The 13238-nt window shown below is 34.7% G+C and overlaps 1 protein-coding gene across 1 annotated transcript in view; it reads left to right on the forward strand.

Moving 5' to 3' along the window:
- Positions 1-13238, forward strand: part of ADGRV1 (adhesion G protein-coupled receptor V1) — a 276070-nt gene that overhangs the window by 29511 nt on the left and 233321 nt on the right. The window contains exons 13-19 of the mRNA XM_066568694.1: positions 6332-6458; positions 6550-6735; positions 7413-7593; positions 8151-8314; positions 8972-9095; positions 9464-9730; positions 11102-11228. Coding sequence (XP_066424791.1) covers positions 6332-6458; positions 6550-6735; positions 7413-7593; positions 8151-8314; positions 8972-9095; positions 9464-9730; positions 11102-11228 — 1176 coding nt within the window. The remainder of the gene's footprint in view (positions 1-6331; positions 6459-6549; positions 6736-7412; positions 7594-8150; positions 8315-8971; positions 9096-9463; positions 9731-11101; positions 11229-13238) is intronic.

Below are 13238 nucleotides of genomic sequence, written 5' to 3' on the forward strand. Positions count from 1 at the left end.
TGAAATCTTTGACTCATGATCAATGTAAGAAACCATATTGTGCTTATTATCTAATGACTTAGTTTTGTTTGTATTTTGATTAAAAATAATTATGCTGCTTAAAAAGTTGATTTAGCTTTGATCTTTAGTTCTAGCTCTTGATTATAACACTTATTTTCAGAAAAATAAGGTTTAGTGAGATAATGGGGAAAGTTATAATGAATAGTAATGAAAGCAATACATAACTGTGTTTTTCTCAGAAGAGGTTTATAGTCAGGATATTGTTGCAGAATTAGATACTTCCATCACAACTGCTGGCTTCCAAAATAGGCCAGTCTGACTACTACCATATGCCTCAGCTACAAAGGGAGCAATGATGTTTCTGAAGCACAGGGTTGTGGTCTCCCTTCTGTGTGACATCAGGTTTTCAGGATAATTAAGGCTGTAAGAGGCCTCAGAAGATATTATCTGCATGTGAACACCACTCAGAATGCTTGAATTATTTCATATCCAGGAGCCTTTTGTTTTGTTAGCAGGAGAATGAATCTTGGCTATTTCTTCAGTCCTGCTTCCAAAAATTCAAATGTATCTATAGTTTAGAAATACTATCACTTCTGCTAATACCTCCTAATAATCTAAGGTATATTTTTCCCATTTATTTTTCTGGAAACGTGCTAAGAAAGGTCTGTCAGCTGCAATGTCTGCATTGAACATCTGCTACATACACAGTCCTTACCTTATGTAGAAGTATCCTTGTTGTACATAGGAAGGGCAGACTAGCTGATGGGAACTTTCAACACTATATATTCATATAGAGTACATACTAACAAACCAGAAAGCAACTCCTTAGGATGCTGCTGATCCTGTTTTTTTGAGCATTGTTCTATCACACAGGAAAGATGCTTTTTCAGTACAGTGTTGCTCTGCTTCTGTAGAAGCTAGGTGGTGGATGCATCTAGTGCACAATGAATTATTTCATTCTAATCTTGGATACTCACAGTGTTGAAAAGATGATCCTGTTGAAAACAAACAAACAAACAAACAAACCCATAAACCAAAAAACAAAAACAAAACAGAAACAAAAAAAACCAAACAAAAAAAACCCACCAAAAAAACAAATGGAGACTATTGCAAGCAGTTCTCTGGGTTTTTTTTTTCCTGTGGATGAAATTGGTTTGCCTGAAAGTTCATTAGAATCTGTGGCACAAAGAAAGAAGCTAAGATTAGAAATAATGACTGAAGTTGTGAAGGAGTTGTGTAAAGTGACAAAAATGCTGAAGTGGAAGGATGGGAGACAAATAAGTACATAGAGGAAGTGGGCAGCATAAAAGATTAACTTTTTAGTATTGGATAGCTCTGCAGTATGTGTAACTATAGCTTTTTTACCACTTACTCTGACTAGTAATCCCATGCCTTGAAAATTATGTCTAAAAGGGGATTGAGTTGGCAGCTGAACAAACACAACCACTGTTCTGCTTTTGCTATGTGTAGTGGGAGTAGCAGATTCTATGATCATGAAGTGGCTGGTAAAAATTTTGCCAGCAGTAAGCAGCTTTCCCACACTTGGCAAGGTCAGAGAGTGAAGTAAGGAATAGGTAGTTTGGCCAGGAAAAAGTAAATACATAGGAGATAAAATCTGAACTTTTCTCTACACCTGGACAGTGTCCCTCAAGGCTACAAGTGAAATCTGGCAACTTTTAACTTGAGTAAAAGACAAGAATGCAATACCTGCAAAGATCATCCTTTCAACAGTGGAGATGACTCTTCAAAGCAGGAGTGAATGATACTGGCAGGGTGATGCATGTAAGCTTTTGGTATTGCCTCCTACATAGTTTGTGTTTTCTACATGAAGAGAAGATTTCAGTTTCCAAGACAGGCAGCCAGCTCCTCACAGCAGTAGTGAATTACCATGAAAACAAAGACACACTCTGCAGTGGATGTGCTCACACTGCTTGATAGACTGTAGATAAGTCAGTAGAAAAATAGAGCATGTACAGACTTTAATGAAACTATAGACGTAGAAATACATCCATAAGCATTCTCTTTATTGCAATTAGTAATAGCATGGGCAAAATAATATGATAATTAGTTCTAACAAGGATGTATTATTTACAACTCAGTGATGTTGTTATGGTAGTTTTATGTTTTAAATGAGCTTCGATTGTACCCATAATAACAAAAGAAACCTTCCAAGCCATTAAAAATAGTATTTTACTTCCTTGCTCTGTGGCCACCATCTGTAGGCCCTGGATATTAAAAATAATTATGAATGCTGTTCACAAAATGGAGGCCAATATATATAATGAAGAATATGCTTACCCAGAAGACAGATGAGCTGTTAAGAAGCAAGATAGTCCTGTGCCTGCTGAAGCTTCTTCATATTGTCTTTCTTTAGGACCAGCTTCAGTTTGGATGCCTGCCCATATCTTAATAGGCCTGAATTGAAATAGCCTGAATTGAAACTAAAAATGAATAAAGCCAGAGGTCTGTATCACTACAGACCTAAATCTGATAGTTTTCTTAACTTCTGCACAAGAAGTTTGGCTGTTGGCAGTTGCCATGCCCCCAGTGCAGATACACAGCTATAAATTTGGCAATTGGCACAGTTGAAGGGCCAGGACCAATCATGGGACATGGATTGTGTTTGTTCTCTTAAATGAGTGGAGCTGAGAGTAAAACCTCTGAACTTTAGGTCCTGGGAAAAACAATACACAAATTAATATATTTTTATTTTGGGAAGATTAAAATCCAGGAACAGCTGAGTGTTTAAATAGTTTATGCTCAGAATCTTTTGATCATGACTTCCATAAATTAAGATACCAGAACAGATCCATATATGTGTATGTATGTATCTAATGTGACAGATGTTCAATGAAGCAAAACTGATGTAATGTGGCAAATTTTATAGTTCTAGTGATTTCTGTGATGTGATACTGGCTGAGGTACTTAACACCTTTTTTGCCTCAGTCTTTGACCTCAGAAATACAAATTATTCTCAAGCTAACTGGTCCCCTGAGCTCGTAGAAAAGGTAGAAGAGCAGAATAGATCTCCTGAAATCCAGAAGGAAATAGTTGGTGATTAGCAGAGCTATTTAGGTGATCATAAGTCTATGGGAGTGGAGAGGATCCATCCTAGGGTAATGAGGGAGCTGTTGTAAGGGCTCTCTAAGCTGCTCTCTATCATTTATCATCAGTCATGGCTAACTGAGGAGGTCACAGACAATTGGAGGTTGGCCTATGTGGTGCTTGTTCACAAAGAGGGCTAGAAGGAGGATCTGGGGAACTACAGGCCAGCCTGCCTGACCATGGTGCCTGGCAAGGTTATGGAACTGATCAACTTGAGTGGAGTCATACGACATCTACAAGATGGCTGGGGCATCAGACCCAGCCAGCATGGGCTTAGGAGGACTAGGTCCTGCCTGATCAATCTGATCTCCTTTTATGATCAGCTGACATGCCTGAGGGATTGGGGCAAAGCTGTGGTTGTTGTCTATCTGGACTTTAACAAAGTTACTGTGTGCCACAGCATTTGCCTTGAAGAGCCGGCAACCTGTGTCTAGGACAGGTGCTTGCTTCTGTGGGTTAAGAACTGGTTGGATGGCCAAGCCCAGAGAGTGGTGGTGAATGGTGCTGCATCTGATTGGCAGCCAGATGCAGCACCAAATCTAATCTAACTAATCAGCTGAATCTGATTAGTTGCTTTCTAACTTCCAAGTTCTTGAAATTTGGTCTGATTTACACTGTGACTGTTAAAAGGTAGTAAGTATTGCCAGTCTTCTAAGTACTTTCAAAGTATACCTGGAGATACTTAAAGTACCTCCTCATGGTACCTCGGGACTGTTTATTTTCAGCTATCCCTTGGATTCTGTTAGAGCTGCCATTGTGCACTACAACATGATACTAGATTCTAGCACTATTACTCAGTTAACAGGCCCTTTTTTGTCTGAGCTGTGTTTAGATTCACACAATCTGACGTCATGGAGGTGAAATGAAGTCTGACATTGCCCTTTCACTTTTTGATAATTGTGTCTTAACCACTTAAGCTTGTACATCATGTACCAAAAACCCACTTGATATAATAGTTCATTTGTATTCTCTGCTGTGAAATATATTACCAACAGCTTAGTGATATATTAAATTTGAGCATTAAGAGCAATATAATGAAAATTTAACATAAATTTTAGCTCTGGAATTTTCACCTTGACTTTTTAAATAGCATTAATGCCTGATGATTTTGGAAAACTTGCAAACATTTCTTGCATTTCTGAAGGGAAGGAGAATGTCTTCATATATAGTATTTAAAATGTAGCTTCATTTGAAATAATTAAGAAATTTCTATTAAATCAGATCTCCTATTTGAAAGAATAGAGCTGCAAATGTATTTGCTTTATTACTTCAAACTTTTGAGTGAAGTCTTTTGTCTACTGAATTCTGAAGCTGAAATATTTAAACTTCACTTTATAAATGCTTTGTTTATTTGTTGATAGTAAATCCAGGTTTAATATTAACTGTATATTTATTTTAGGTTGAGAAAATAATCTCTGCATACTTTCATAGAATGACATACTTGTTATTGCAGAATAATTTCCTTTCGTCTCAATTAATGTGATAGTTTTGTGATATGTGCTTATATTCCTATTTCTATTTTTTCCTTGTTTTTTTGGGGGGGTGGTGGTTTTCTTCTTTTTTTGTTGGTATTTTACTCTGATAATCTGATTAATCTAAAAAATGGTCAAAAATAAAGTTTGATGTGATTTTCTGCTAGAATAGTCTTTGATAATGTATGTGTTGTAACTCCCAATGTACTTACCTGTTTTTATCATTACTATGTCAGATTGATGGAATAACACAAAATGGAAGCATGTTGACTGTATTTTTTTTTTTTTTTTTGCATGAAGTTATAAATGTGGGCTACTGGTGCAGTTGTGAGCAGACACAGGGGTTGGCAGTGAAAGAACTCCTGGAGGAGGGCTGGGTAGGGCATACCATGAATGGGCCTTGACATCCTGAATTGATTATGCGGTCATTTCTCACCAGTAAGGATTGCCCACTTGCTAGCATTTGTCAACATAAAATGCCAAGGAAGGAGGTTCCCACAAAAGGAACATGATGTGTTTGGAAAGGGAAAAGAAAACTTTGTGGTAGTCTTGTTTTTATTATTGTCTAAGACTGGTACTATTGAAATTTTTAGGAACTAGTGCTTTCATTCATTCCCCACCCCTTTTCTTTCCCTCTATTCTTCCTTCCTTCTTTCTTTCTCTGTTAACAGGGTAGAGACAGAAAGGTTTGTCGTGTACTTTGGGTAAGTGCAGTGAACTGTGGTTTGTCTTCAATGAATCAATGCTTTGTTTTATAAGTGATTAGTTTGAACAGAATCTGTCAATAACTTCTTTTCCTCTCAGGAATCATGTCTTCTGCATCTCTTCAGACAATGCTTGGTTGTTCTTTGGTTTTTAATTTGATGGCATGGGTTTCTGGCATGAAGCTTTATTTAGGATTTGTGAAGGATGAAAGTTACTAATGCATGACTCAGTGCTTGATACTGCGCTTGATTGCAATATGGATCCATTGTCTTAAACTGCCAGAAATACAATTTGTCCCACCTAAATGCCTGAGTGGACTAGAACTATGCAGTTTTCTGTTGAGCAGTTATCTTTTTTTTTGAATGAAATAGGTTTAGTTTATGTTAACACAAGTTTTTTGTCTGCTGGCATATTTTTTTTAATATGCAAAAAATATTACATATTACCATTTAAAATAGATATTTCTAGTTTGATAATTGAAATTTTCCTCCAGAAAACATGGAAGATGAATCTGAATTCATAAACCAACATTTAATAAGCTATATCAAAATCATCAGTCTGAAGGTGCATTCTTTATGCATCTTTCAGCAGTAGTTTTTCTTGCATTTTTAATGGAATGTACTTAAAACAATGTAATTGAAAGTATATATGTGACGAAATGAATGCAAGAAATTCAAGCTCTCTCTGTTTAAGTGATTAGGGATCACTTCTTATGTTTTGATCCAAATAAAAAGTAATACTAAATGTGATTTTAAATTTTTATTATATGATTCTGTTTCTTTTTCTTTGTATTGTGTGCATGTGTGACTAAAAAACCCCAGAACTATAAGCTGTAAAAACTAATCAGAAACAGGAACAAAGGCTGGGTTTTCTGCAAGTGAATGGAACACTCTGATGTCTCTTGCCTAATTTATTATATTCTTTTTAGGTAATTGTTTTCATAATTTATTCATAAAAATAATCAGGATTCTGATGTTCTTCATATAGATATGTATTTACTTACTGAAAGAACCAACACTCAAAAAACCTTGACTTTTTTCCTTTCCCAGGGTCAGTGTGGAAAATCAAATACTGAAATATGGGTTTACTACTTGTGAGATCACTATTTTGGAAAATGATGATCCTGGAGGAGTGTTTGAATTTTCTTCCTCTTCCAGAGGTCCCTACAGTATCAAGGTAGCTATCTGAATAACTTTTCTTAATTGTTATGGAAAAGTAAATCTTAGCAGAATGCAAGTAAAATGCTGGATTTTCTTTTTTTTTACAGGAGGGGGATTCTGTTGAACTGCAGATTGTCCGCAGCAGAGGGAGCCTTGTCAGGCAGTTTCTGCGATACACTGTAGAACCAAGGGACAATAATGAGTTTTATGGAAGCACAGGAATTCTGGAATTTAAGCCTGGCGAAAGAGAGATCATAATTACTCTTTTGACAAGGATGGATGGGATTCCAGAGGTAGAAATGAAAATTTTCCTTTCTCTAAATTGTGTTCACAGCATAACAGTTTGTCATTTATTAAAATGTAAGAAAATATATCGTAGCAGAATGAGTATGCAATGCTTCTCTATGGAATATATTCCCAGTCTCCAAACCAGGGATGCCTGGATTACTAGAAGGTATCTTTGGCTTTAATAGGCCTCAGTGGATTTTTTTTTTTTGTAAATTGAAACTGAATTTCTCATCCATCTGAGCTTTTGGCACCTGTGGCATTCTGTACTATAGAATACCACTATTTAATTGAGGCCTGTACAATCAATCGCTTTCTTTTTGTTCTGTTTTTGGTAAATACCTGCTAACTGAACTCAGTGCTCCCCAGTCTACACTAATATTTGCTGTATAGATGCAAAGATGCAATGCTTATTTTAGTGTTCCATGGTGCATCTCCTGTGAGTGTTTGTTCAAGAAATATTTGAAGTATAAAGTCGCATTATATAAATAATGCAAGCTGACAAATTCTTTTTAAATTACCTTAATGTCAGTGTTTTTAAAATCTTTACTTCCACTGTTACAGATGACAAAGATGTACAAAACCATTGTGCATGTAGAAACTGTGGGTAATTGTCTTTTGCTGAAATTGTTCTCTCTTTCTGCTGAATAAATCTTTTTATTCTGACTGAGTTTCCCTCTTCCAGTTGGATGAGGCATATGCTGTTGTGCTCAGTGGCTACAGTGAAATGTCAGGCAAGCTGGGGAATGCCACAAGGGTAAATATAACCATTTTGAAGAATGATGATCCACATGGTGTCATTCAGTTTCTACCTGATGAACTATCAGTAACAATAAAGGAAAGTAAAGGAGAAATCATCTATGCTGGTAATTCTTTTTCTTAGAGTAACTGCTTTCTCTGCCGTCTACTCCTGCAAGGCTACTTTTCCCTACTTCACCTTTGTAGGACAATGCCTGACTCAGGAGTTTCCAGGGGGGTACAGTATGATGAGCAGTGGAGATTAGTATGGAGGAGGATGGGCCTTGAAAGCTATTATTAAGGGATCAATCCAGTTAAAATATAGCTTGAGAATATACCAGACAGGAAGGACAGAGAATTTACTTACTTGCAAGGAACACCCTGGTGGTAGTAGTACTGCTTGATGAGCATGAGGTGCTATGTGAGAGAAGAATGAGCTAAATTTTCATATGTGTCATTTCAATTTATCTATCTCTGTTGTACCAATAGAGTTGATACAAGTCTTTACTGCTGTAATGGTCTATTATTATGTGGCTTTTTGTGTAGGGCACTTGCGTATTAGTTTTGCAATTGGACTAACTTACTGTTTCCTTTCCTTTTTCTTTATTTCAGCTTTGCTGACCTTTTTCATTTTGAGTTGTTTTTCTGGAGATGCACACTGACTGTACATGTTTACATTTTACAGCCTCTTACAGACTTGTAAGAAACCAAGGAAACTATGGCAGTGTTAGTGTGTCCTGGATTGTTGACCCAGCATGTACCAATGACATCTATCCAGAACAAGGGACTATATTCTTTGATAATCTGGAGTTTTCAAAAAATATCACAATTTACTCTCTACCAGATGAGGTAATAATATTTAAAAACATACTTAGTAATATGTTTTTGTGTAAATATATGGAGCGAAGAGGAAGTGCTGAAACATTGAAATTTACGAAGTATCTATTTTTTAAGAAACTTGATTTTTTTTGAGAAAAATCAAAATACTTGGATAAAAGTGATTTTACTTAAGTAAATAATAAGAGAATTTGAGACATTGTGCTCATCTGTAAACCAAAAAGTTAGAATCTTTCAGTAGTCATGTGCTTAAATTATAATACTAAGTAAACCACTTGTTTTGATAGCAAGAATGCTAATCTCATATTTTAATGCTGATATATTTGAAGTAAGATAAGAAAGAATGAGAATAATTAGTAATAAAGGAATAAATAAATAAACATAGCTGTAAAAATAAGTTACATCAGCATCAGGAAACTGCAGGATAACTTTTGGATTATCTATATAATAGTAAAGATGAGGGGTTTTATTTGCAAAGATTTTTGACTGATGATTATTTTTGTGTGAGTGTATGAGCTGTCATTTTTCTTCCTTCTTAACACACTTGTGAATCAAGAAATAAACAGCAACATGCTGGAATGCTGTTTTGTTAACCTCCTCAGCTGTTCCTTTTAATTTCTTCATTGTTTCATGTGTAACAAATTAATTTCTTAATACTTTGTCATTCAGGTACCTGAAGAGATGGAAGTATTCATAATCAGATTATTCAATGCCACTGGTGGAGCAAGACTGGGCAATATAACCAGTGCATTTTTACAAATTACAAGGAATGATGATCCCATTTATTTTGCAGGTTAGATATTACTGTTTTTAAATTTTGAATTCATATTCTACCCCATACAGATCTTATCCAAAGACCAGGTTATTGAAAAATCTTAATCCTAGTGGAGCTAGTGTTATACAACATACTTTTTTGTTTTTGTTGTATTGCATTTGCTTTTTTTTTTTTTACTTAAGAATTTTTTCTCATTTTCTGTCATTATTCTTTTTGATGGCTCTTGGATTCGTTAGGTAGCTAAGGACAACAATATTCTCTTCTACCTGCAAGTTTTTCCCTTTAACTGCACGCGCCTTCTCTTTCCTCTTACGGGGGATTAGGTGAATAAGCTGCATGCAAGAAGCTTAGGCTTGAACTTGAATTTGTTGCTTGTGTCCTTTCAGAACCTCTGACAGTGAGCATTACAGAAGGGAGTGTTGCAAACTTTACAGTCCTAAGGAATGGATCTGCTAATACTGTTGTCGCTGTTCAGTACATTACTGTTAATGGGGATGCAACAGCTGAAGAGGGAGACTTTGTTCCCAGTGAAAAGGAGAGTTTAATTCTGTTCAATGTTGGAGAAAGAGAGCAGACCTTATCTGTGTATATTAATGATGATGACACCCCTGAAACTGATGAAGTATTTTATATCTTCCTTTTGAATTCAACAGGTAAAAGCAATGATTTAATATATATTTAGTAACTCTCCTTTTCTTTTTTCTCTATTTTTTACCAGCTTGTTCTTATCGTAAAGCAATGTATAAATGCCAGGCATTATATGAATAAGGTTTGCATCAAATTTCTATAAAAATTCTGTACAGTGTGTTTGGATTTTGATCTTGAATTGTTTAATCAGAAACAAAAATTAAACTGTAAAGCTGAAACTGTCCTGCAAAGATAACTTGAGTTGAAATCTCTTTCCAAATGCTCCAAATGCTCCAAATTAGATGGGGTTTTGACTCATCAGTAAGAAAATATAAGTTAAATAAATAGGTAATTTTTCTCAATTATCTGAGTATAAGGTAGTTCCTGTTTCCCGTGTTTCCCGAGGCCAACTATAATTCAGTCTGATACCCAGCTCTCTTAGAGAACAACAGCTTCATGGAAATTACTGGACAAAGCCATACTTCTCCCTTCTTAAATTTTCTCTTCAGTGCTCTTTTTCTACTCGACTAACTTTATTCAGGATCTGTTGATATCTTATTTTACCATTCTATTGAAAACATGTGATGACTTTCCTCCTTTCACATATTCCTGCCAGAATGGGCAAAATACGGAATATTTCTAGAAGAATTCCTGAATGGGAAAAAAAAAAATTATTAATTTTCTTTTTATCATCTGTTGTATATATTGGCCTTGATCATCTCATCCCTTTTGAAAATTTTATTGGACTGTTATACCTCTGAGAAAATACAAACAGAGGTATATGAAGTTAAAACGGGTTGTTCACTTTGGAATAAAAACAAGTCTAGTGCTTTTGAAAAAGGCAAAAACTAGGATGGAGATGAAAACACAATGTACCTTTGTGGACATAAAGAAATGTTGAAATGTCCCTACTCTGCTAATATACACAAAGAAATACTACTAATTTCCTTACTTCACCGGTATCTTATATTTTTTTCCTTTCAGATAGGCTGTGATATGGGTATAACTAATCTCTTAAAGTGCAATATTTCTGCTGAAGGTCTAAAGGAGAGCTAGGATCTCTGAATACATGTCTTTTTCTTCTGACCTGACCAATTGACCAAACATGAAGTACTGCCTCTCATACAATCCTTTCTTCTCAGGATTGCATCATCTCTAGTCATGTCACTTTTTTTTTTCAAATCTACATTCTTGATCCTTGCCTCAGATACTATTTGCAATTTTTTACTCTGATTTGTCTGTTAGTGAATATTTCAAATATTAGTTTGCACTGTTTTATCACTGCTTGTTTCTTTCTTTGCATGAAAGCTGTTGGTGTGAGAAGAAAATACATTCAATTTTAGAGTTAGCTCCATTTCTGATTCCAGTTTTGATAAAATTAATCACCCTCTTTTTAGGGGATACTGTTATCTTTAATGCTGGAGTGGCTACAGTTATTATCAAAGCAAATGATGATCCTAATGGAATTTTCTCCTTAGAACCTCTAGAGAAGCCAGTGGAAGAAGGAAAAAGTAATTTTTTTTTGTGAGTAACTTTTAAATAATATTGTTGCCCCTTTTTGGAATCCATGTGTGTATATCTTGATGTGTGTGTTATTTTATGGATAGTACTTTGATCTAGTCTTATTTTTTTCATTGCTAAAATTTATTAGAAAAATAGCTTCACCAAATTTTGGATTAAATTATTTGCAGACATATTGAGGATCAACAAAACATCGAACATCAACTCTTATATTATCAAGTAGACTGTGCATATTAAAATGAGTACAGAATTCCTGTTAAAATATAAACAAGTATGATTGCAGCACAGGGGGCTTTTTTATATCACAAATAAAATTACAGCAAAGGGGGTTTTGTTATACTTTCATGAGAGTGTGTATTCAGAAGCATCAAAATGAATGAGCCAAATATAATCTGGACCAATAGAGAAGTAAAAAGATCTTTTCAAAATACAGCTAAATACAGCTATGTGGTTGTTAATTTCTTTTTGCATTCCCCTTTGAAATATTACCCTACAAAAAAGCTATTTTACTGTATTCTTTCTGTTATTTGTTTTTCTTCTATCTGTAAATTGCAGATAGGAACTGTTCTCAAAGTCCAGATGTGCCTTTCTTCTAGGCTGAATATATTTTTCCCTAGTCTGGCCTGTAGCTGCTAGGATGTATTCAGGAAAGGGAAAGATTAAGAAATTAAGTTTCATGTCATCTGACCTTTTTATGTTCTTAAAGTGAGAATGTGGTTATAAATTGACAAAAATACCGATTTTCAATGAGAAAATTTTAGACAGGGTATAAAGAAACAAAGGTTCACAATAAATCTGATAGGGTGCGCAGTTTAAGAAGAGGCTTTATCACAATTGTTTAATTATCTTTTATATATTTTTATTTGATTTGATTGTTTGTTTAAGGCCTTGAAATAGATGCCTATGACTGTGAGTTAAATTTTTTTGTGTGTGTTGCACATCTAAAACATTTAAATCTTTGTTAAAAGAGTATATGAAATATATATTCTGTGGTTGGTTTTGTTATGCTGCCCCTTAGAGATTTTTTAGTCCTTAATAATTTTTATTTTTAAATCGATGGTGTGAAGGGTGATGATTTGAGCTAAACACATTTGTATACAGGTGCTTTATAGAAGCACATAATTCCAAGGTTACCAACATCTTACCTTACTTAGTCCTTATTGATAAAATATATTTACTAGGAGACTGTCTCTTCCATACCCCCAAAAGGATTTGACTTTTGTTTAGTACTTAAGAAAAGGGTCAGACTAGTTTATAAACCAATCAGTGAGAATACCTGTGGCAACACTGAGCTTTTAAGAGAGTAACTGGAGTTGCTGCAACAGTGCTGCAGTGCTACACCACAGGAATAGAATGCCTGCTTAATAACAACAAAAGAAAACTTTGGAAGCAGTAAAAACCTATTGTGTTTCTGTTCCTAGACTACCTTACTGAATTGATTTTTCAGACTTGTACAATAATGCTTTGCTTTTTTTTGCTTTTTGCAGAACAGAAATGCTCTTTTTATATGCAAACATTTTTTGTTAATAAAGGAACTTCTTTATGTTCAGTTCAGTTCTTCAGTTTTTACTTATAATACCTTTTGGATATTAGTGAAATTATGTTACCAGATAGCTATGCAAACAAATAAAAGCTTTTTTTTATATTTATTCAATTCTTAATATGGAATAATCAAGTTCATGAAGGACCTACTATATAACTGAAATTAAATAACAATACAAAAAAGGTTAAGGCACCTTAATGGTTAAAGGAAAAAAATACTTGTAGGTAAATGCCTTCTCTTTCTTCTCTAAGAGTGGCCAATTAACACAATTTTTAATGTTAATTTGCTGAATTATAGATTAATTTTTTTATTAAAAAATAGAAGTGCAAGAGGAACTGATGTTCATCTAAACAGTGCTATTTTGCATGTACCTTCATTGATTACTTTCTTTCTAAGACATCTGTGGTATACCTCGATGAAGAGTTATATTGTGAAATTGCAGGCCCTCTAAGAGGATTGTTTTATTGTTC

Source organism: Molothrus aeneus, chromosome Z, assembly GCF_037042795.1.
Source record: "Molothrus aeneus isolate 106 chromosome Z, BPBGC_Maene_1.0, whole genome shotgun sequence".
NCBI lineage: Eukaryota > Metazoa > Chordata > Aves > Passeriformes > Icteridae > Molothrus > Molothrus aeneus.